The sequence below is a fragment of the Sarcophilus harrisii genome, chromosome 5 (genome assembly GCF_902635505.1).
Source record: "Sarcophilus harrisii chromosome 5, mSarHar1.11, whole genome shotgun sequence".
In the NCBI taxonomy this organism is placed as follows: domain Eukaryota; kingdom Metazoa; phylum Chordata; class Mammalia; order Dasyuromorphia; family Dasyuridae; genus Sarcophilus; species Sarcophilus harrisii.
Genome location: NC_045430.1, coordinates 171,403,546 through 171,425,060, shown reverse-complemented (window position 1 = coordinate 171,425,060; position 21,515 = coordinate 171,403,546). Strand labels below are relative to the sequence as shown.

General features: G+C 33.5%; 1 protein-coding gene across 1 annotated transcript in view; it reads right to left on the bottom strand.

The window, feature by feature from the left end:
* Positions 1-10,001: 10,001 nt before the first annotated feature.
* Positions 10,002-21,515, bottom strand: part of LOC100926676 (hyaluronidase PH-20) — a 32,952-nt gene continuing 21,438 nt past the window's right edge. The window contains exons 2-4 of the mRNA XM_012551012.2: positions 15,063-16,071; positions 14,060-14,149; positions 10,002-11,375 (exon numbers count right to left, since the gene is read on the bottom strand). Of these exons, the coding sequence (XP_012406466.1) occupies positions 10,578-11,375; positions 14,060-14,149; positions 15,063-16,019 (1,845 nt within the window). The 5' untranslated portion in view covers positions 16,020-16,071 and the 3' untranslated portion in view covers positions 10,002-10,577. The remainder of the gene's footprint in view (positions 11,376-14,059; positions 14,150-15,062; positions 16,072-21,515) is intronic.

Here is a 21,515-nt window from a genome sequence, read left to right as displayed (position 1 = left end):
TACATAGCATTTCTAAAGCAATCACACCAAGGCTATTTATATATGTATTTTTCTCTCCAATTGTAATTCCAGATATTTAGAATTTTTTTAATCTGTAAAATAAGCCATCTAATTTTCTTGTGATGACATAATGGACTGGCATGTGACTCGTTATCACTTCTCTTTCCAAAACACAGTCATCAGGGGAAAAGAAGCTGCATTGTTAAGGCATTCACTAACTAGAAGTTAGTGTGGAGTACACTGGTTAGGATGGTATTATCCCACTGCCCCCTGCTGGACAGAAAGTTTAATAATTTTCTTATTCATAAAGTGTGGTGAACTTTAAAATGTTATCACCCTCAAATAGCCTACCCAAGCTTCTCCAAGGGCCTTTCCCTATCCCCCACTTTATCATTTTATTCTTAAGAAAATAATATACATACCACTTAGCTTGGATTTCCCTCAGGGCTACATAACAAATCTCATCTATTGCCAACTTTCTTCAATGATCTCACATACTACCTCAGAACTCGTGTCATTCTATTGGAAATCATCTACAGATGATTCCCAAATATATATCCCAAAATCCAGCCTAATATTCCCCTAACACTGGTCCTACATAAGCACCTGACTCCAAAACCCTACTACAGGAACATCAAAATCAACATATCCACCTCATAATTGATTTTCTTGTCTCCTAAATTCCCCTGCCCTTCAAAATTCCTTGTTTCTGTTAAGATCACCACTGTCCTCCAAGTTCATAGTCTTGGAGTCATCTTCTTTCCTCTCCCTCACCTCACCATATTCTATTGGTTGCCACTTGTCAATGCATCTGTCCTCTTTTTTCATTCACTCTATTTCAGATCCTCAATACCTCTCTCCTAACTTATTTTAATGGTCTCTTAACTGTTCTCTATGCTTCTAGTCTCATCAATTCAACCTTCAAATATTTGCCAAAATAATTTCCGTAAGACACGAGTCTAACCTTATCTTTCCCTTGACCAAAAAATTTCAATGACTTGATCTAAATTGAAATATAAATTTCTCTGCCTATCATTTCAGCCCCTCCTCAATTGATCCCCATTACTTTTAAGCCTTATTTTAAATTATTCCCTTTCACAAGTTGTACACTATAGTAAAACTGGACCAATACTTGTTGCCCCATTCCACAAACAATATCTTGCCCTTGTGTAGGATAGCCTTCATACATAGAATGTACTACCTACTTATCTCTATCTTTCAAAATTCTTTTCTTTTTTCCAAAGCTTAGTTAAGAAGGCTTATTCCCTACCCCTTCCCTCACTGGAAATAAAGCTGGTCCAGATGGCATGCCAGGGCTTTAGGCAGAGGGGATCATTAGGAAAGTATATGTACAGTGCCCTATCTTACCATTCCAAAAAGAACACATTTTGATTTTTCAGTTCTAATTGAACACCTGACAAGAAAGAATTTCTAGAAGAACTCAAAAAAGGCTTTCAAAACTAAATGAAATTGAAAAAAAAACTAAAAAAAAATCCAAGAAAAACAAAAAAATTATGAAAAGAAATTCAGCAAACTAGAAAAGGAGATCCAGAGTCTTTTAAAGAAGAAAATAACTCTGAAAATTAGAATTGGACAAGAGGAAACCCGTGAAGATATCAGACCAACAAATAATAAATAAAAATATAAAGAATAGAAAAAATACAAAAGAATGTGAAACATCTGATAAGAAAAACAACAGATCTAGAGAAAAGATCAAGAAGAGAAAACATAGAAATAATTGGACTACCTAAAAGCTATGACCAAGAAAAGAACCTTGACACACTAATACAAGAAATAATCAAGGAAAATTGTCCTAAAGTGATAGAACAAGAAGGGTAAATAGAAATTTTTTTTAAAATCCCCTGACCATGACTTCATAGAAATCCTACAAGGAAAACACATTAGAACCTTCTTGATAAATTTCAAAAATCTCAGATCAAAGAGAAAATTTAACAAGAACCAAACAAACAATTCAAATATGCTGGAGCTACAATTAGAATTATACAGTATCTATCAGCAGCTACAATAAAAGACTGCAGAACCTGGAATATTACATATTGACAATTTAAAAAAAAATCAAGGCCTCTGGCCAAAAATATTATATACAACAAAACTAAGCATAATATTGAATGAAAATAATGGACTTTAAATGAACTCACAGATTTTTAAGGATTTTTTCTCAAACAAACCTGAACTCTATAGATAATTTAACATGCAAGAGACAACCTCAAAGACTAATTTCAGGGGACTCAAAAACAACAAACTGTTTGTATTTTATACGTGGAAATGTAAGCCATATGTCTAAGATTGGCATTAGTAATTGTGTAGTCAACAAAAATTCTAATTGAAATGTATTCTACTCTAGAGTAGGAGATCATTAAGGAAATTCTTTTCTCCCTTTTAATCCCCATGCACACACATATATATTACAAATATTAACTCTAGAATTCTTTTGCCTCTAAAGCTTTGTCCGTGACCAGAGAGAAAAGTTCCTTAGTATAAATTTTTATTTCAGAATAATTAAATTATTAGGGAGTTATCTATTGTAAAACTAAAATCACTTTACCCCTTGCCATAAACAAAATGGTACAATGGGAAAACCAGCATTACACATTTGTATATAGGAATGTGTTTTGTTTGACTATACATATTTGTTACAAGTATTTTCTTTTTATTTTTTTTAATTAAGAGGTAGGTAAAAGGGAAAGAAAAGAAATTCTTATTAATTGAAAAAAATTAAACTGAAAGAGCATTGAATTTGAAATGAGAAGACCTAGGTTAAAACACAAGCTCTGGTAAGATGTATGGTTAGTTGTTTAGTAGTTGTCCTTTATGCTGAGAGAGACTTGTGTCTAACTGTGACTGATCAGACCAATAGGAGGCTCTATCACAGGTAAATCATAAATAATGCATAGGAATATTTGGAGTAAAGATGTCTCTAAATTTGTACATCTCACATGTCTTTTGAGCTACTACAATTCTCCTTTTTCATAGAACACAAAACTTTCTTTGATGTGGGCATGCTGGTAATGTCTCCCATGTCTCAAAGTTGATTCCATAGTTTTCAAGAGAAACTTTGAGAGTATGTTCATATCACCTCTTCTGATCTCCATGAGAATGTTTGCCTTATGTGAGCTATTTGTAAATAGTGTTTTAGGAAAATATGTATTTGGCATTCAAACACACTGCCATAGCCAGCCTGTTGGAATTGTACTCTCTTCAGTAGCCTTTGAATGCTTAGCCATTCAACTCAAGAAAAAAAAAAAAAACTCAGTGCCTTTTTCTGCCAAGTGATCTTCAGAATCTTCCTAAGATAATTCAGAATTTCAGTTTCCTGTCATGGTGCTGGTAGACTTTCCAGGTTTCACAGGTATACAACCATGAGATTAACACAAGGGCTCTGTAGACCTTCAGTTTGTCAGGCTGCCTAATACCTCTTCTTGGGATAGGAGAATGGCAATTTCTGATAAGTCATCTCCCCTGAAGGTTTATGCTTCTCCTGTTTCATTCATCTGTGTCTCTCAGATAACGGACACCACAATTATCTATGGTTTTGGGTTTCTCCTATCCAACTATGAGGCAAGTCTCTATCTCTGGAGCAGAGGATGGGTATTGTTGTTCAGAACCTTGTCAAAAACTCTCTATAAGTAAGCTCCCTGGCTTCTAGCTTATATGTAGTCCTTCACTCATGATGTATACAAGTCCTGGCATCCACCACTTCATACAAACCACAACCCAACATGATCTCAGGAATAGCACGTAGTTTTGAACTTAACAAGTTTTGAATGGTCTGAGACACAAATTTATTTCAGTTTGCTTTTTTGGAAGGAAACTTCAAATGACAGTCTCTCCATTTTGTCTAAAAATGAGCAATTGTTCTTTAACTAATCCATGTTTTCATACCATAATTCTCACATGTGGTTTTCTCTGCAGAGAGCCAGGTTGTTGAACATGATTTATTTTCTGCAATGTGATTGAGGTCTTTGTGGTCTGTATGAACTGGTGGAAGCCATGCTAATGCAGGATAATCAGGGATATTGACATTCACTCTAGGTAAAGTCAAGAGTAAAAGCAAAGGTTGATATAGGGAAGTGGGGGGAAGAATTGATGATATTAAAACAAAAAGTACCAAGAATCTTTACAAATAAAATATATGGATAGGTTTTATTATATAGCTAAGCCTTTTATTCCATTTAGAGAAACCCAAGCTCCAGATGGAAGCCCTACCCCAACTTAACCCCATTTAGTAATTTTGCATTTGTATCAAACTCTTCCTGACCCCATTTGGAATTTTCTTGGCAAAGATACTGGAGTGATTTGCCATTTCATTCTCTGACTCATTTTACAGATGAGGAACTGAGACAAAAAGGGTTAAGTGACTTGCTTAGAGTCACAGAGTTAGTGTCTGAGGCTAGGTTTGAACTCACAAAGATGAGTCATCCTGACTTCAGATCCAGAACTCCATCCACTGCAGCATCTAGCTACCATTTCATCCCTTAGTTCAGAATTATTAATTTTAGTTTTAGTTCTAATTTCTTGTGAGTTTCCAGGTAGAAATTAGATGGGGAAAAAATACATCTTTAATTAATTCCTAACTAAAATTTACCATTTCCTTCGATTAGGAAGGTATGCAACTAACTATAGTAATATTATTAGCAGTAACTGTGACTTTTTTCACAAATAGAAATCAAGCATTTTTCCATCATGCTTTAGCTATTACAGATAATGGTTTATACTCAGTGCTACTTCAAAATTCCTGTGATTGGTAAAGTAGTTGCTAATTCACATGTGTTTGAAGTCTTCTGGCTTAGAGCTCAATACAGTGCCTGATACCTAGTAAGTGCTTAATAAATATCTGTCTAAGGAAGTATTTTGATATAAATGGTTTCCTTTGTAATCTATCTTTTTTTTGCATTTAAAAACATCTTGAGGAATCTATAAACTTTACCAGACTACCCAATTATTCCATTATTTTTTTTTAAAAAATGGTTGAAGGAAACTGATAAGTGAAGTGATTCACTTCACTAATCAGTTTCCTTCAACCACTGTACACAGTAACAAAAAGATTATATGATGATGACCTGTGATGGACATAACTCTTTTCCACAATGAGGTGATTCAGGCCAATTCTACAGACTTGTGATAGAGAGAACCATTTGAATCTAGAAAGAGGACTATGGGGACTGAATGTGAATCACAACATAGTATTTTCATTCTTTTTGTTGTTGTTTGCTTGCTTTTTGTTATCTTTCTCATTCATTTTTTCCTTTTTGATCTGATTTTTCTTGTGCAGCATGATAAATGTGAAAATATGGATAGAAAAATTGTACATGTTTAACATATATTGAATTACTTGCTACCTGGGAAGGTGGAGAGAAGGGAAGGAGAAAATTTGAAATATAGGGTTTTACAAGGATGAGTGTTGAAAACTATCTTTGCATATGTTTTGAAAATAAAAAGCTATTATTTAAAAAATAACATTAAAAATTAAAAGAGTTAAGAATCTCTGTTACTTACTTTTTTGTGTTCCCAAATTCCTGTCATAACTATATCTTGTCCTTCTGAGCACAGATAAAATTCTAGGTTTCATTCATGAAATGTATAACTCCTAATTGTGATTCATAACATACTCTGACAAGGAGGTAACAGTAGATAAAGTGCTGAATTTATGGAGTTAAATATGATTTATTTTCTGCAATGTGATTGAGATCTTTGTGGTCTACATGAACTTGTGGATGCCAAAATAGGAAAACATATGTTCAGTCCTTCCTCAAATAGTAGCTGTGTGATTCTGGACAAGTTCTTTTTCTGTATTTCAATTCCCTTATCTTTAAGAAAGAAGAGATTGGGCTTGATGTTCTGCAATATCTTGATAGTACAATGATAAATCTATAATCATGTAGAAAAATACAATTGTGGGATAAATAATATAACATTAACATGGTATATAATGCTAGAACTTGTTAATTTTCAAGGATTTTTTTCTGAGCCAAATTAGAAGCAACTCTCTCCTTTCAAGTAAAGAACTATGAACAATTACACCTATTATCTCAATTCTACAAAAAAAGTTTAATTTCAAAGCTAGATATATTTAATTTTAAAGCTGCAAATTGTCTTGTCCTAAAGAAAAAAGTCACGAGCAAATGAATAAAAACAAAGTTTAAGTAGAGAATTCTTTCATCAGAAATTTGAATGGATAATACTTCTTTACAAAAGCTTTACTTAAAAAAAAAAAATTCCAAGTCTTTAGGCTGTACAATAGAAGACTTAGTGAATAATGGAACAAGTAGCTCCATGTGACTAAAACATCTTTTTAAAAAAAAAAATAAAGTGATAATAGAAGTTGAATGTGTCACATATGCTAAAGAAAGATTTTAATTTTTCTTGAGAGCTAGTCTCAGATTTGGTGGTTTTCATCTGCTGTACATTGTGCCTTAAATAGGCCTATCTAACTCTTCTCCTGATGAGATTTGGAGGAATTTGAACTTTCCCTTTTCAAATCTTGGTCCTAGCCAAAGTGTAAAATTACAATTTGAACATTTTCTAAATGTTCTTGTAGCTCCATCTCTGAAACTCAATCCAGATGTGAATCAGATACAAAAGAAAATGGACTCAAACCTGTATCTTTAGACAAATGATTCCTTTTCCAGCAAGAAAAAAAAAAATATAGTCCTTCCCACTTATTGTCTCTTTTGTGGTGACCATAGTCATAATGATGCAGGATTTGAAGATGTATACTTTGCATACAAAGTTAGAACAATAACATCATCATCACTTTTTGGAGTAAGTGTTGGTTTAATAGTTCTAGAGTGCAGTTAGAGATGCAAAGAAAGAGAATAGAGAATAAGGCAATTTAATATATGGGCCAGAGCATGCAGTTGTCTAATTGGGAATTTGAACGACTATAACAAGGGAGTGGATGCCAAGAGCATCCTCATCAAAGAGCTCTTCCAGTCATTCAAGTAAGAGGCAGTGGTGGAAATAGTAGGGAAAATAAAGAGCCTCTTGTTCTTTATATCTGTTCCCTTTTTAAAATTGTAGACAGTAAAGAGATAGACATGAATGTATAAAAATTTGAAAACACATTAATGGAATCAGTTTCAAATTCTTATACATTCAGAAACAAATTTGAGTTTTAATGCAATGGCACTGTCACTGAGATTACAGCATACTTCTAAAAGTCATGATAAAAAACATGGAATTTTTAGTAGTAAAACTGAAATTATGAACCTTGACATACAAATGCCCCTTCCCTTAAGTTAACAAATCCTGATAAGAAATCTACTGAGGTTTAAAATATGGTGTCATGCTAAAAACCATTACATTGAATTCCCAATCCCTATATTTATGCACACCTGCATTTTTTGATTTCCTTCACAAGCTAATTGTACAATAATTCAGAGTCTGATTCTTTTTGTACAGCAAAATAATGTTTTGGTCATGTATACTTATTATGTATCTAAGTTATATTTTAATATATTTAACATCTACTGGTCATCCTGCCATTTAGGGGAGGGGGTGGGGGGGTGGTAAGAGGTGAAAAATTGGAACAAGAGGTTTGGCAATTGTTAATGCTGTAAAGTTACCCATGTATATATCCTGTAAATAAAAGGCTATTAAAAAAAAAGAGAGAGAAAATATGGTGTCATGTTTTCAGTGTTAAGGTTAAGAAAATAAGATTGGGAATCATTATTCAAAGTCAAAAAAGGCTATCATATTTGGGCTCGTTGATTCATAAAGGTTGTGATAAAAATGACCAGTTCTCCATTGATGAATGTTTCTTTGAGAGATCCAATGAACCTTGAAGGTTATGGTTAAAAATGGAAATATTATTCATTTTAGCTATGGACATACTATGGGGTTACAAATCATTTATATGGAAAGTCACGATAAGGAGCTACTAGCAAAAATAAAAATATGAGAAGAGTAGCTCATCTCTGCTTCTCCATCATTACAGAAACGATACCTACCTTGTTCCCACATAACCAAAGAAAAAAAGGACAAACAAAAATTTGAAAAATCTTCATTAAGAAATAAAGTTGTCTATTTAACATGTATAGGACTGCTTGCCATCTGGGGTAGGGGGTGGAAGGAGGGAAGGGAAAAATCGGAACAAAAGTGAGTGCAAGGGATAATGTTGTAAAAAAAAAAAAATTTACCCTGGCATGGGTTCTGTCAATAAAAAGTTATTAAAAAATAAAATTTTTTTAAAAAATAAAAAATAAAGTTGTGGGGGGGAGGGAGAAGAGAGGAATCACTTTGAAGGCAAAGAGAAAAAAATCCATTCCTCACTGTCAGTTGAGTTGGAAATTAGCAGAGATCTTTCTAATATGAATTTTTTGAAACAACCTTTATTATGTTCAGTCATTTCAGTCATGTCAGTCTATTTGTGAACCCATTTGAGGTTTTCTTGGCAGAGATACTGAAATAGTTTGCTGTTCCTTCCTCCAACTCTTATTATACATGAGAAAACTGAAGCAAACAGAGTTAAGTAATTTGGCTAGGGGTTACACAGTTAGGGTCTGAGGCCAGATTTAAACTCATGAAGATGAGTTTTTCTGACTACAGGCTCAACACTCTATTTGTTGCACCACCTCCCTGAAATAACAAGAGACTTTAAATATTTGGTCCAATTTTTATTATGTATATAAAATACATGCATATGTATGTATGTATGTGCACACAATATTGGTATGTATACATACATGTATCGCTACATGTGTACATATGTATACATATATGTGTGTACATGTATATCTTCTTTCTCCTTCAATGGGGAATTGTTTTCTACTGGAATGACAAATAGCAAGCACAAATTCTATTTTTAATCCCTTTGTATATTTTCTAAGCTATAGCCTATATTTCCTTTTTCAATTCCATCCCAAGATTCTCTTACCCAATTGAGGCAGTTAGGTAATGCAGAGGATAGATCTTAGGTTTAGTCAGGAAGATCTGAGTTCAAATTTTTCCTCAAACACTAGCTGTTTGACCTTGAATAAGTCAATGTGCCTCAGTTTCCTTATCTCTACCTCATCTCTTCACTAGAAGTAAAAATAACACCTACCTCAGAGGGTTATTGGGAGGACAAAGTGTGTGTATGTGTTTACACACACACACACACACACACACACACACATATATAGATATTTTGCTAGCTATAAAATATAAATTCCTTTTGCTCCTGAGATTCTACTAACATGCATATAATTCAAGGAATCAGGATATGACTATATTTTTAAGAAATGATGAATATGAAAAATAAACATTGGAAGACATGTGAATTGATATAAAGTGAAGGAAGCAGATCTAGGAAAGCAATATAAATAATAATTATAACAATGTGAATGGAAAAAACAATAAAACAATAGGAACTAAATGCTATAAAATTATGATGACCAAGACTGGCCCCAAAGAAGAGATAAGAGAAGGCACTTTCCTCTCTCATTTGTAGATGGAAGATTTTGAGTGTGAAACATTGCATATAATGTTAGAATAGATACGGTGATTAAGAAATTTTCCCCATTTTTATTTTTTATTATGAGACAATCTTCAGGAAGAGATAGGAGGAGGAATACTGTAGGAAATGCAAATTATTTATAAACAAAAGGTAGTGTAAGTGAGAGGCTCTAGGAATATGGCAGCTCCTGTCATGTTGAGACATGAACTGAGTCAAGAAATGTTGATGTAGGTACAGAAGACTGAATAGGAAAATAAAGGGGCGGGGGAGAAAAAAAAATGAAACAAAAAGAGAAAGGCTATCTTTATAAATATCAAAGCTATATACATACTTCAAATTCCTGGATTAATTGTAAAAGACAATCTTAACAGATTATCTTCACTCAGAAAGACTTGGATGAAAAATATAAATATATATGGAGAGGAAATAAGGATAGGTATAGAGGAACTCTGGGGTAGGAAAAAAAATACTCAGAAATTCTCTGCTTAGTAAACACATTTGAGCAAATAATATCCATGAGAGACAATATTTTTCCTTTAAAAAAATTTTATTACAAATTATAATTTTGTTAAAAGACAACAATGGGAAGTAACTTAGTTTTATTCACATATTCATTTTCACACAGAAAAAAAAAAAATGAAGATACCAAAAGCTATTGGCACTTACTCGGCACTCATGACTTACCAACTTCTTGCTCTATCTGAATTAGGAACAAGATTCTTCTCATTTCTGGGTCACATTTTGCAGGAGTGGAACCCCTATAGACTTATATTCTAAAAGTCCTTATTGGAGCATAGCAATAATATTTTTTAAATTAGCTCTCTTTACAAGATTGGCAATATAAACCTGTATTAGAAAAAAAATCAACTTTGAAATTCAAGAATATTTTCTCTGTAAAAAAAATTTAATTTACTATAATTGGACCAAATATTCAGATAAAATATAATATTTTAGGTCCTAATTTGTTGATAGATAAGACTTCTGCCTCAGTCATAATTAAGTCTACAAAAAAGCATTCATTTTTAAATCACTTTCTATTATTTAAAAATATATATGATTTTGGTTGTGATAATGCTATTACAAAGATTGATTCACATTTCAAGAAAACTGTTGGCATGCATTACATGCCTGTAAAAAGAAAAATTGACAAAACAATTCCACAGGTAGGAAAATAAAAAAGCACATAAGTGCAAAAGTTCATGAACACTGAATTAGACTTCGAATAAATCACTGTATCTATCAAATTGTTTTCAGGTTTTAGTTTATATAAATCGGGTATCTGTCGATATGAAGCATCAGACATACCATTTTCAGTGTCTTCATGGGTGCCTTTAAGTGAACAGTTCACTCTAAAAGAATATGTGTTAATAGTAGTCTCTGTATTACTATTGTCATTGTATGAACTATCACCATTGCTTGAGCCATAACTAGCTGGGGTAGAAATCTGCTGATCTTCTATTTCAAGACAGTTCAGGGGAAGAAAGTTCTGAAAGGTAAGATTAGCTTTTTGTCTCCAGATTGGGGACCTGAATTTATTATCAATCAGGTTTGACTCTAAATAGGCTTCAATACAAATATCTTCTGCAATGCACACCTTGATATCTTGAACATTTTCTACAGTTTTTTCTGTTTTACATTTGGAGCCTGCATAGCAGTTGCATTGAAATTTCTCTGAAAATTCTTGTAGATCCTGAAGTTTGGGCTTTCCATAAATGATATATTTTTTGTCTTTCCGATATTGAATGCTGAATCGCTTTGGGTTCAGATGAAGATAATCATTAGAATTCCAGTTTTTTCTAATGCAAACTCCTTTCTCTTGGCAAAGGACTTGGCTACACATTTTGGCTGCAAGAGTGACATTGATAATGTAAGGGTTCAGTGTAGTCCTTATGTAATCGTCTAAGACAGTGCATGTTTTCTGTGGACAAAAAAATAGGATAAAAAAAAAGTCAAAATATGATAGAACAATTAATTTCAGGAATACTTTGGTTAGAGATCAAAAAATAAACTTTTAAAGCAATATCAAAAAACTGTAATTTCCTTGCTTTATAAGAAAGGAAGAATAGATATAGAAGAGAATAGAAAATGTTTGAAATAATTTTACCCCATTTCTCCTCAACTATACTTGAACTTCTCAGTCATGTCTTCTTACCTCCAAGGGCCATATCAATGGGAAATCTCATTATGCTGCAATATTAAATCAGCCTTGGTACTCATGTATCCTCTCTGATTAAACTCTCTGATTTGAAGAGCAGAGCCAGAGCCATGTACTCTAAAACTTCCATTTCAGGAGATGGCTCAGAACAATCTTCTCCCCATTTTTTCTGCAGCAGTGCTTTTAGATTCCTTTGGACTTTTCCATTATGCTCTAACTCTGGGTATTTTCTTTTCCCACTCCTTCATACCACTACCTACTTCTTTTTGTGACTGAAAACTCCGAGAGTAGACACTGTTTTTTATTTATAATTGTATCCCTACTGCTTAGCACAATGCCTGGCACATAGTAGGAGCTTAATAAGTATTTATTGGCTGACTGATTCTTAAAAGCAAGATTAATGAATTATTATCAATACAGTCAAATGGGCATTCTTTGTCCAGTTTTTTAAATCTCGGATATTAGCCAAGTTGAAGCCTAAACCAAAACTTTGCAAATATCTCAGTGAAATGTTATAAGTAGAGAAATTCCATGAAATTTGTGAAACAACTTTAAATAGCTTTGAAAGGACAAGAAAATTCTCTACAGGGTAAATGAAACGGGTCAGGGATCACAGTTTACACAACAGAGGTACATAGTTTTAGATGATAGAACATGAATGACAATCCAATGACATCTCAAAATTGGATGTTCCTCAAGCTTATTGATATGGAATCTGTAACAGAAGCCTTTTCTTCTCATGATTAATAGCTCCTGGTGAATCCCAGATCATCTTATTCTACTAACAGACATGTAGGAAAGCACAGTGATTGAGTCTGTGAGTGAGTCTGACTCTCATTTCTGACACTAATTACCTGTGTGACCTCAAGCAAGTGTCTGAATCTCTCTGGGACTCAGTTCCTCAATTATTCCTCAACTAAAATGAAAGGATTAAAGTGACATCTCCTAAAATCTTCACTTTCAATTTAGTCTTCAACTTCTTTTCTTCTCAAATTTCTCTATCAATGGAAAAACTCTCTCTGTATTTTGATTTCCATTGAAGGAATTAGAATGGAGATGCTTACAAAAGCAGTGAGAGCAAGACTTTGGCAAATCAACAATCTTCTCTACAACAATAGAACAATTTTCCTCGCCAATCTCTTACTTCAGGGTGGCCTAAAAAGAGAGTATAGAGACTTCTGCCATACCAGTAGTTAAGTCCCAAGAGTATCTTGCCTATTACAAAGATGTTAGTTAGGCAATCACCTCATTCCCTTCCTAAAGTCCCAGGTTAAAAATCTCTGACATACAAAGGATATGAACAGACAATTCTCAGATGAAGAAATTGAAACTATTTCTAGTCATATGAAAAGATGCTCCAAGTCATTATTAATCAGAGAAATGCAAATTAAGACAACTCTAAGATACCACTACACACCTGTCAGATTGGCTAAGATGACAGGAAAAAATAATGATGATTGTTGGAGGGGATGCGGGAAAACTGGGACATTGATGCATTGTTGGTGGAGTTGTGAACGAATCCAACCATTTTGGAGAGTAGTTTGGAACTATGCTCAAAAAGTTATCAAACTGTGCATACCCTTTGATCCAGCAGTGTTACTACTGGGATTATATCCCAAAGAGATTATAAAGAAGGGAAAGGGACCTGTATGTGCATGAATGTTTGTGGCAGCCCTTTTTGTAGTGGCTAAAAACTGGAAACTGAATGGATGTCCATCAGTTGGAGAATGGTTGAATAAATTGGTATATGAAAATTATGGAATATTACTGTTCTGTAAGAAATGACCAACAGGATGATTTCAGAAAGGCCTGGAGAGACTTACACGAACTGATGCTGAGTGAAATGAGCAGGACCAGGAGATCATTATATACTTCAACAACAATACTAGATGATGACCAGTTCTGATGGATCAGGCCATCCTCAGCAACGAGATCAACCAAATCATTTCTAATGGAGCAGTAATGAACTGAACTAGCTATGCCCAGAAAAAGAACTCTGGGAGATGACTAAAAACCATTACATTGAATTCCCAATCCCTATATTTATGCACACGTGCATTTTTGATTTCCTTCACAAGCTAATTGTACAATATTTCAGAGTCTGATTCTTTTTGTACAGCAAAATAACGTTTTGGTCAGGTATACTTATTGTGTATCTAATTTATATTTTAATATATTTAACATCTACTGGTCATCCTGCCATCTAGGGGAGGGGGTGGGGGGGTAAGAGGTGAAAAATTGGAACAAGAGGTTTGGCAATTGTTAATGCTGTAAAGTTACCCATGTATATATCCTGTAAATAAAAGGCTATTAAATAAAAAATAAAATAAAATAAAAATAAAAAAATAAAAATCTCTGACATAAAAGAAAAGAATTTAACATGTATTTAAAGAATTTACTATAATGATTAACAATTCTTGAGAATATTTCTCACCAATTCAACTTACTATGCTTTGTGTAAAATTGAGGCTCCCCCACATTACTATTCCAGAGACACCCAGGGCAACAGATTCTCCAATGGTATTTACAAGATCAGCCTAAAAACATTTATATAGAGAGAATTTGAGTAAAGGCAAAGCAAAACATTTTACAAAGAACAACAAGAAGACCTAAATAGATTTATATCATAATTATAGTTAATACTCTTGTATTATCTGTTGAATCCAACAATAGAATATAAGTTTCTTGAGGACAGTAATTGTTTTTCATTAGACCATAGGATCCTAGATTTAGATCTGAATATGACTTTTCTGACCTTTTAATCCAACATCTTAATTTTACAAATTAAGAAATATGACTCAGAATGATTTGTGACTTAGCCCTGATCATGTATGTAGTAAAAGAGAAAAGTCAGGATTTAAAATCAGGTTCTGTCATCATTCTTTCTCTTAATCAACAGCACCTTGAAGCATGCTTTGCCCTTAGTAGATAATTAATAAAATGCTTGTTAAATAAATGCAGTATTTTCTACCACCTCCATCAAAAGATCACAGGATTGTCATGAGCAACTGTGATTTTGCTATAAACACTATTGATGACTATTCCCATAAATAATTTATCATTTATTTGTTTTTGCAAAAAAAAAAAGTGAGCTTTTACAAATTCAAATTTCATATATTTTACTGTACAATTACTTCTATTCATTGGAGGGCTGATTTGTATATTCATACATACATATATGTTGGTATATTTTTCCATAATTATTTATTTAACAAAGTTACAAAGATCTCTAATGATAGAAACAAAAAATAAACAAAACTTTTAAAACATGTAATTTTCCCTCCTCACCAAAAAATGTCACCAAAAAACCTATACATTTCCTCAAAGTCCAAAAACTCCAAAACTCTTTTTCTAAGTATCATTTAAAATGTCAAGTTTAATTGTCTTCTAAAATAGGATTTTAAACACCCACCATCACCATTCTGGCAGATCTTACTATGGCTTACTCACCTCAGAAACATATTGAGATGGGGCATCGGTAAAAACTGGACGTAAATATACAAAAATTGGAAGAGGTTTCTTGAAACTAATTACTTCAGAAACTCGAATGGCTTCCTTAATACGACTGCGTACAAATAAATGAGTCTTCTGAGTATACTTTAGCTTCGTGGATAAATAGATAGATGGAAAAAGTGCAGTGCTCTCTTTCCACAACCAATTGAGCTCATTGTTTCTTTTTATTTCAATATCATAGCAACTTCCATTGTATTTGGGGTTTTTGTAATTATAATTATGACAATCAGGAAAAAGGTAATAGCCCCATAAGTGATTTGGCCGCAGGGATTTCCCCAATTTTAAAGTTTCTTCCATAAAAGTCTTTGCTGCCCTTTCAAAATCTTTTTTGGCAACTTTCCAGGTCTCAGTGCGACTTAATTTGCTATTTTGTTGATAAGCCAGCTCAATAGACTGTTCCTGGTAAATATTTTTGGGTTTCCAGTTTCTTACCCAATTAGGCCTCCACTCTTCCCAGTCAATAACCGCCAAACCAAATTTATCTTCTGGAATATAGTAGGAAATGTCTTGCTTTGCTTTGACTAAATGCTTTTCTAAAGAAACTAATTGAGGGATCCCCCCATTATAAATTTTACCTGTTTTTTCATTTATATAAGGATAGTAACCTAGCCTGTCCGTGTAAAACATAGAAATATTCTGATTTGTAGCTTTCTTTAGAGTGCTTCCAACAAAGGAAAAGAGGCTCAGATCTAGTGGCAACTTAAATTTCTCAGTACAGATTTCAGTGGGAGCATTCCAACCCATAATAAAGGGAAGATTTGGGATGACAGCAGGTGCTTGGAAAGTCAATACCGGATAGTAAGGAAGCAAAAGGATGGTAATCACTAAGTAGTATGTTCTGCTGCAGATCACATAACTCCCAATAAAAATCTGGATGATATTTTGTATTCCCATTGCAGAATCACCACCAAATTCCCTTTGGGTTATCTGATATCTTGGACAAAACCTAAAAGGCAAAAGAACAAAAAAGTAAATGCCAACTACTAGAAATGGTGAGTTGGTATGATGTTAATACTATGCTGTGATATTCAGCTCCTTAATTAAGAAATATTTTTTGCAAGTTGTTTCACATAATATCAAAAAAAAATCATAGAAAAAATTGTACGTTTAACCTATATTGAATTGCTTGTTGTCTTGAGGAGGGGAAGAGAGAGGGTGAAAAATCTGGAACATAAGATTTTGCAAAGGTGAATGTTGAAGACTATCTTTGCATATATTTGGAAAAATAAAATACTATTAAATTGTAAAAAGAAAAAAAGAAAACACTATTAACTATATTTTAGTATCAATAAATAAATGCTTTTCTAGTCAGCCCCTCAAACTTAAGAACAGGATCTCTCTTAGATACTAAAAGATGGAAGAAACAAATCCTTACCCAGTAAAGGATTGATTTTTATTTTCAGCTATATATGGGGACTTTGTCCTATGTTTTAAACTACAATGTAAAATCCTTTATTCCACAAGTTGCCTGACAAATTGCTGGACACTAAATGAGCCCTTAAGAAAAGGGACTAACAATGCAGCTGAAATTAGAAGGGCACCAGAAAGCTGGAGGGAAATGTTTTTACAATCCATGTTTCTGATAAAGATCCATTTCTAAAATATATAGAGAACTGAGTCATTTATAAGAATACATGCCATTTCCCAGCTGATAAATAATTAAAGGATATGAACAGCCAATTTTCAAAGAAATTACCATTTCTAGTTATGTGAAAAAATGCTCCAAACTGTTATTGATTAGAGAAATGCAAATTAATACAACTTTGAGGTATCACTTCACACTTTTTACATTGTCTAAGGTGACAAGAAATTGAGTGGATGCCCATAATTGGGGAATGACTGAAGAAGTTATGGTATATGAATGTGATGTGAGAAATGATGAGCAGGTTGATTTTAGAAAAGTCTACAAAGATTTACATGAACAAATGCTAAGTAAAATAAGCAGAACCAAGAAAATATTTTACACAATAACAACAAGCTTATGTGATGATCAATGGTGATGGACTTGACTCTTCTGAATAATGTGGTGATTCAAAACAATTCCAATAAACTTCTGATGGAAAGAGCCATCCATCTCCAAAGAATCAGGAAGACTGAATATGGATTAAAACATAGTATGTTCACATTTTTTGTCATGATTTTTTGCTTGGTTTTTTTTTCTTTCTTATAGTTTTTTCCCTTTTGATTTGATTTTTATTGCACAGCATGATGCATTTGGAAATATGTTTAAAAGAATTATACATGCTCGACCTATATTGGATTGCTTGCTATCTTAGGGGGCATGGTGAAGGAGGGAGAAAAATTTGGAATACAAGGTTTTGCTAAGACGAATGCAGGTAACTATCTTTGCATGTATTTAGAAAAATAAAATACTATTGAAAAAGAAAAGAAAAGGGATTTATTAGGAGAACTCTTTAAACAACTAGACAGGTTTACAAGACCTATTCATTGGCTGAAGTAAGAAAAGTACTTCTCCAGTAAACAGTGTGCAAATGCTCATTGGCACCTAGTTAAGACAATAGAAATTGCTTTTTAATGGGTAGGGCAGCCCATCAGTATTCAAGTGCTTGTTTCCATTGGAAAAATGAACTCAAAAGGATAATTTGAAAACTACCATGATCATATTCCTTATACTCTCCGTTTCAACCTCTTTTATAATTAATCTCCCCCAAAATTAAAAGGCAGAGAAGAGTGAGTGTGTTTCAGCATTTGGTCTATTTCCCAGCTTCTACATATGGCCCTGAAAACATGTGAAAGCTCTAATAATTGGTTATTTCTTTAATTGTCTCTTGCAGTGCCTCAGGTTTCTAAGCATGAAGTCTTCAAAGTTTCCTTTTGAGTAGCTCTCTAAATATATATATATATATATATATATATATATATATATATATATATATATATATTTCTATCCCTTCCACAAAAAAAAGTTTAACAAAGGTTAGTTTAAATAAACAAAAGTCTATCTAGGTTTGTGGGCTGTTTCTGGCCTACCTTAACACTTGCAGATTTCACACTCAACTACAAAACACAAAAGAAAAGAAAAAATAATAATAATAGCCATTTAAAGATAAATGGGGAAAAGAAGGAAAAATATAATGTATTCCTGACAAGTCACTAAGATGCAATCTGTGGCCCAAGGCTTTCTGCTCATGTGGATCATCAAAATAATTAGCATTTATAGAGTGTTTTAAGATTTGCAAAGAATTTTATTTATATTATCTCACTTTATCTTCCCAACAACAACTGAAGTACATGTTATTCTTATCCACATTTTATAAATGAAAAAATTAAGACTTTGAAGAACCCATAGGTCTTACCCAGAATCACACAACTAGCCAAATGTGTAATGTAGTATTGGAATTTGGATCTTCTTGCTTTAAAGTCCAGGACACTGTTCACTTTATCACCTAAGTATTTTATTCCCTTTGGTTAATTGTTCCCATCCAGAATTGAGTCTAAGAAATCTCGAAATATAGCTTTTATATATAGCTCTCATAAAAGTAGATAACAGGGTTTCTATTTTCCATAAAAGCACTTACATGTACATATACAAATACATATCAGGTAGAAAACAGCCTTTATTTCATAAGATGATAAATTTAGTTTGGAAGGGAATTTAGAGATCATTCAAATCTCACTTAAAGAGTCAGACTAAGTGGCCTTCAAGCTCTAAATCTACAATACTTTATTTTTTTTTAATTTTCAGATAAGGAAATTGAGAACTTAAATACTTAGCCTCATAAGAGGAAGTAAATGACAAAAGTGAAATCTGAATCCAGCTCTTCCTATTCCCAGTTCTCTTTACTTTGAACTATTTTACAGAAGGCAAAGAAGATGTTCAGGGAGCATATACATAATATAAATAAAGCCTTCATAGTAGCCCAAGAATTAACCTTTGAAAAATGGACCAAATTAATACAAATCACAGAGTGGTTCCCTTATGTCTCTGAAAGTATATGTAGTCTGGCTCCTTTACCTTTAATCTCTCCTTGCTGCAATATTTCTATAGTTCCAGGGAACAAGAATACCTTTAATGCTCAGTGCTTCACCCATCCCATCAGAACCATTATGCATATTCCCTCTTCACTACACCTACTACTTCCCAGAGCAAAATTGTTAGCACAGTGCTTAACAGTTTCTCTGTGATACCATTTTGGGATTTTCTTGGCAAAGATACCAAAATGATTTGTCGTGGATAAGGAAACTGAGACGAACAGGCTAAAGGGATTTATCCGGGTCACACAGTTATAGTAAGTATCTAAGGCTGGATTCAAACTCATGAAGAGAGGGCTAGCTGATTCCAAGCTTAGTGTCCTATCCACTGCACCACTCAGCTGCCTCCCTGGTCTTTAGTAAGATTTTAATAAATCTTTCCTAAAATGAAAATCAGAATTTAACTGTCTTTGTCTCTCTTAATTCACCTCCGTCTCTTGGTCTCTTGTAATCCCTAGTTTCCTTAAAAAATTCAGCCCAGTGCTATTTTATGCATTCTTTGTAATTTTATCAGTGAGGGTAGTAAAAGTACTTAATTCCTAAGAAAGTTTGAAAACTTTCTACCAAAAAATTTTATTACCCCCTAGAGCCAGCAGAGGCATTAAATTCTCCCAATTTACTGAGTCCAAGTCCTTAGAGAATTGACATTTTTGGTTGTCCCTAGAGAAACAGGAAGCAAACCAAAAATAATCTTTTCTAAAATTCTCTCACCTTCGCTAAGAGGTGAAATAAGTTACAAGACATTGAAATCCTCTTACAATAGCCAAATATTCTACTGAAAGAGATTTAATGACTTTGGGAAACTTTATTCCCTTAAATCTTATAGCAATGTACTCTCTTGTGCTAAACATTAAAAAATAATTTTACAGCTTCAAGTTTCTTGTTAAAGGGATTGTCTCTGGCCTAGTTTAACAATGTAGGGTATAATACATGCTTCTCTTTTGTCTATTGGTTCATAAATTTAAATAAAGTTACTCTTCTGCTGGTCAAAAAGTCAATAACTTTAAATTATAGTAATATTGCTTAGTCTGAATTATTATGATAAATTGAAATGCCTTGAGTCCAGGAAAAAAGAATTAGATCTCTGTCTTCCAGTAGTTAATGTTTGTAAAGGTTTCTTAAAAGAAGACTATTGAAATGGTGTTAGTTTCCAATGGAAAAATGAAATTTTTAGATAAGATTAGGTTGCTAATATATAGGTCCATGGTTTTGTAATTCCTATCAGAAGGATTTTCTCCTCTCAAGATAGTGTAATTTTTACCAAATGAAGAGGTTTTAAAAATTTATTCAGTAATCATTCTGAATGTTCTTTTTGTCAAGTTAGGTCAGTAAGCATTTATTAAGTTCTTACATTGTGCCAGACCCTGTGCTGTTTCCTCTCAATATACCAAAGGGGAACAGAGGCTGGAGCTCAGAATTGATAGGATGGTGACTTCTTTACTCCCCTCTAATTCCCCAGGCTCTCTACCAGCAACCTTGCACTAGAGTTCTGGGGTCTGGCTCTTGCCATAGGATATTGTCCTGCCATGCCTCAACTGAAAGTACGCTTTCTACTGCTTTCCCCAGAAGCAAAAATTTCTAAATTTTGCCCTTGTCTGCTTCAACGAAATTCAGTCCTCAATTGTCTTGCTATGATAGAATCAGACCCACACTATCCCCATCATTTTCCCACAGTAAAGATCAATTTTCCCTAAAAAGCAATAAAAGTACACCCAAAATTCAGTTGATCTCCCTGCCTTTTCCTGATTCCCCTTAATTCCAATGCCTCTATTGATTATCTTTCATTTATTAGATAGATAGCTGATAGATAGATGAATAGATGGATGTATAGATATGTTGTTTCTACATGGTTGTTTGTAAGTTCTTTCCCCCATTAGTGTGAGCTTCTTAAGCATTGTCTTCTATCTTTCTTTGTGTTCCAGCATTTTAGTACTGAATAAACATTTTTAAAATGCTTGTTTTATGACTAGCTAATTCTATATGGGGAGACCTCTCTATGAGGCAGGGAGTAAAATCCCAAACATACAAAACAATTAGTTCAGTAGGTTCAAGAGAAAACTTCCCAGGAAGATTTTTAAAAAGTTAACAAATTCAGCATCCCTGGTTCTTGATGACTGCCCTGGAGAAGATGGATGGACAGCATAATAAAGCTGAAGTGAACTGGTTTATTACATTCAGCCATAGCTCTCAGCTTTTTAATGCCATGCAAATAGAGGCACCTAATGGAGCTGGAAGCTACATGAGTGGTGAGATCTTTCCTGATGGAGTAAAGAGTGACAGATCACAGCCAGAAACACACCTAATGATTTCCACTCCAGAGACTGGATATGATTCCTGCTGAACCATATCCATAAGACAGGAGAATGAGAATAGAAGGAATGGAGAGACTTGGAAACA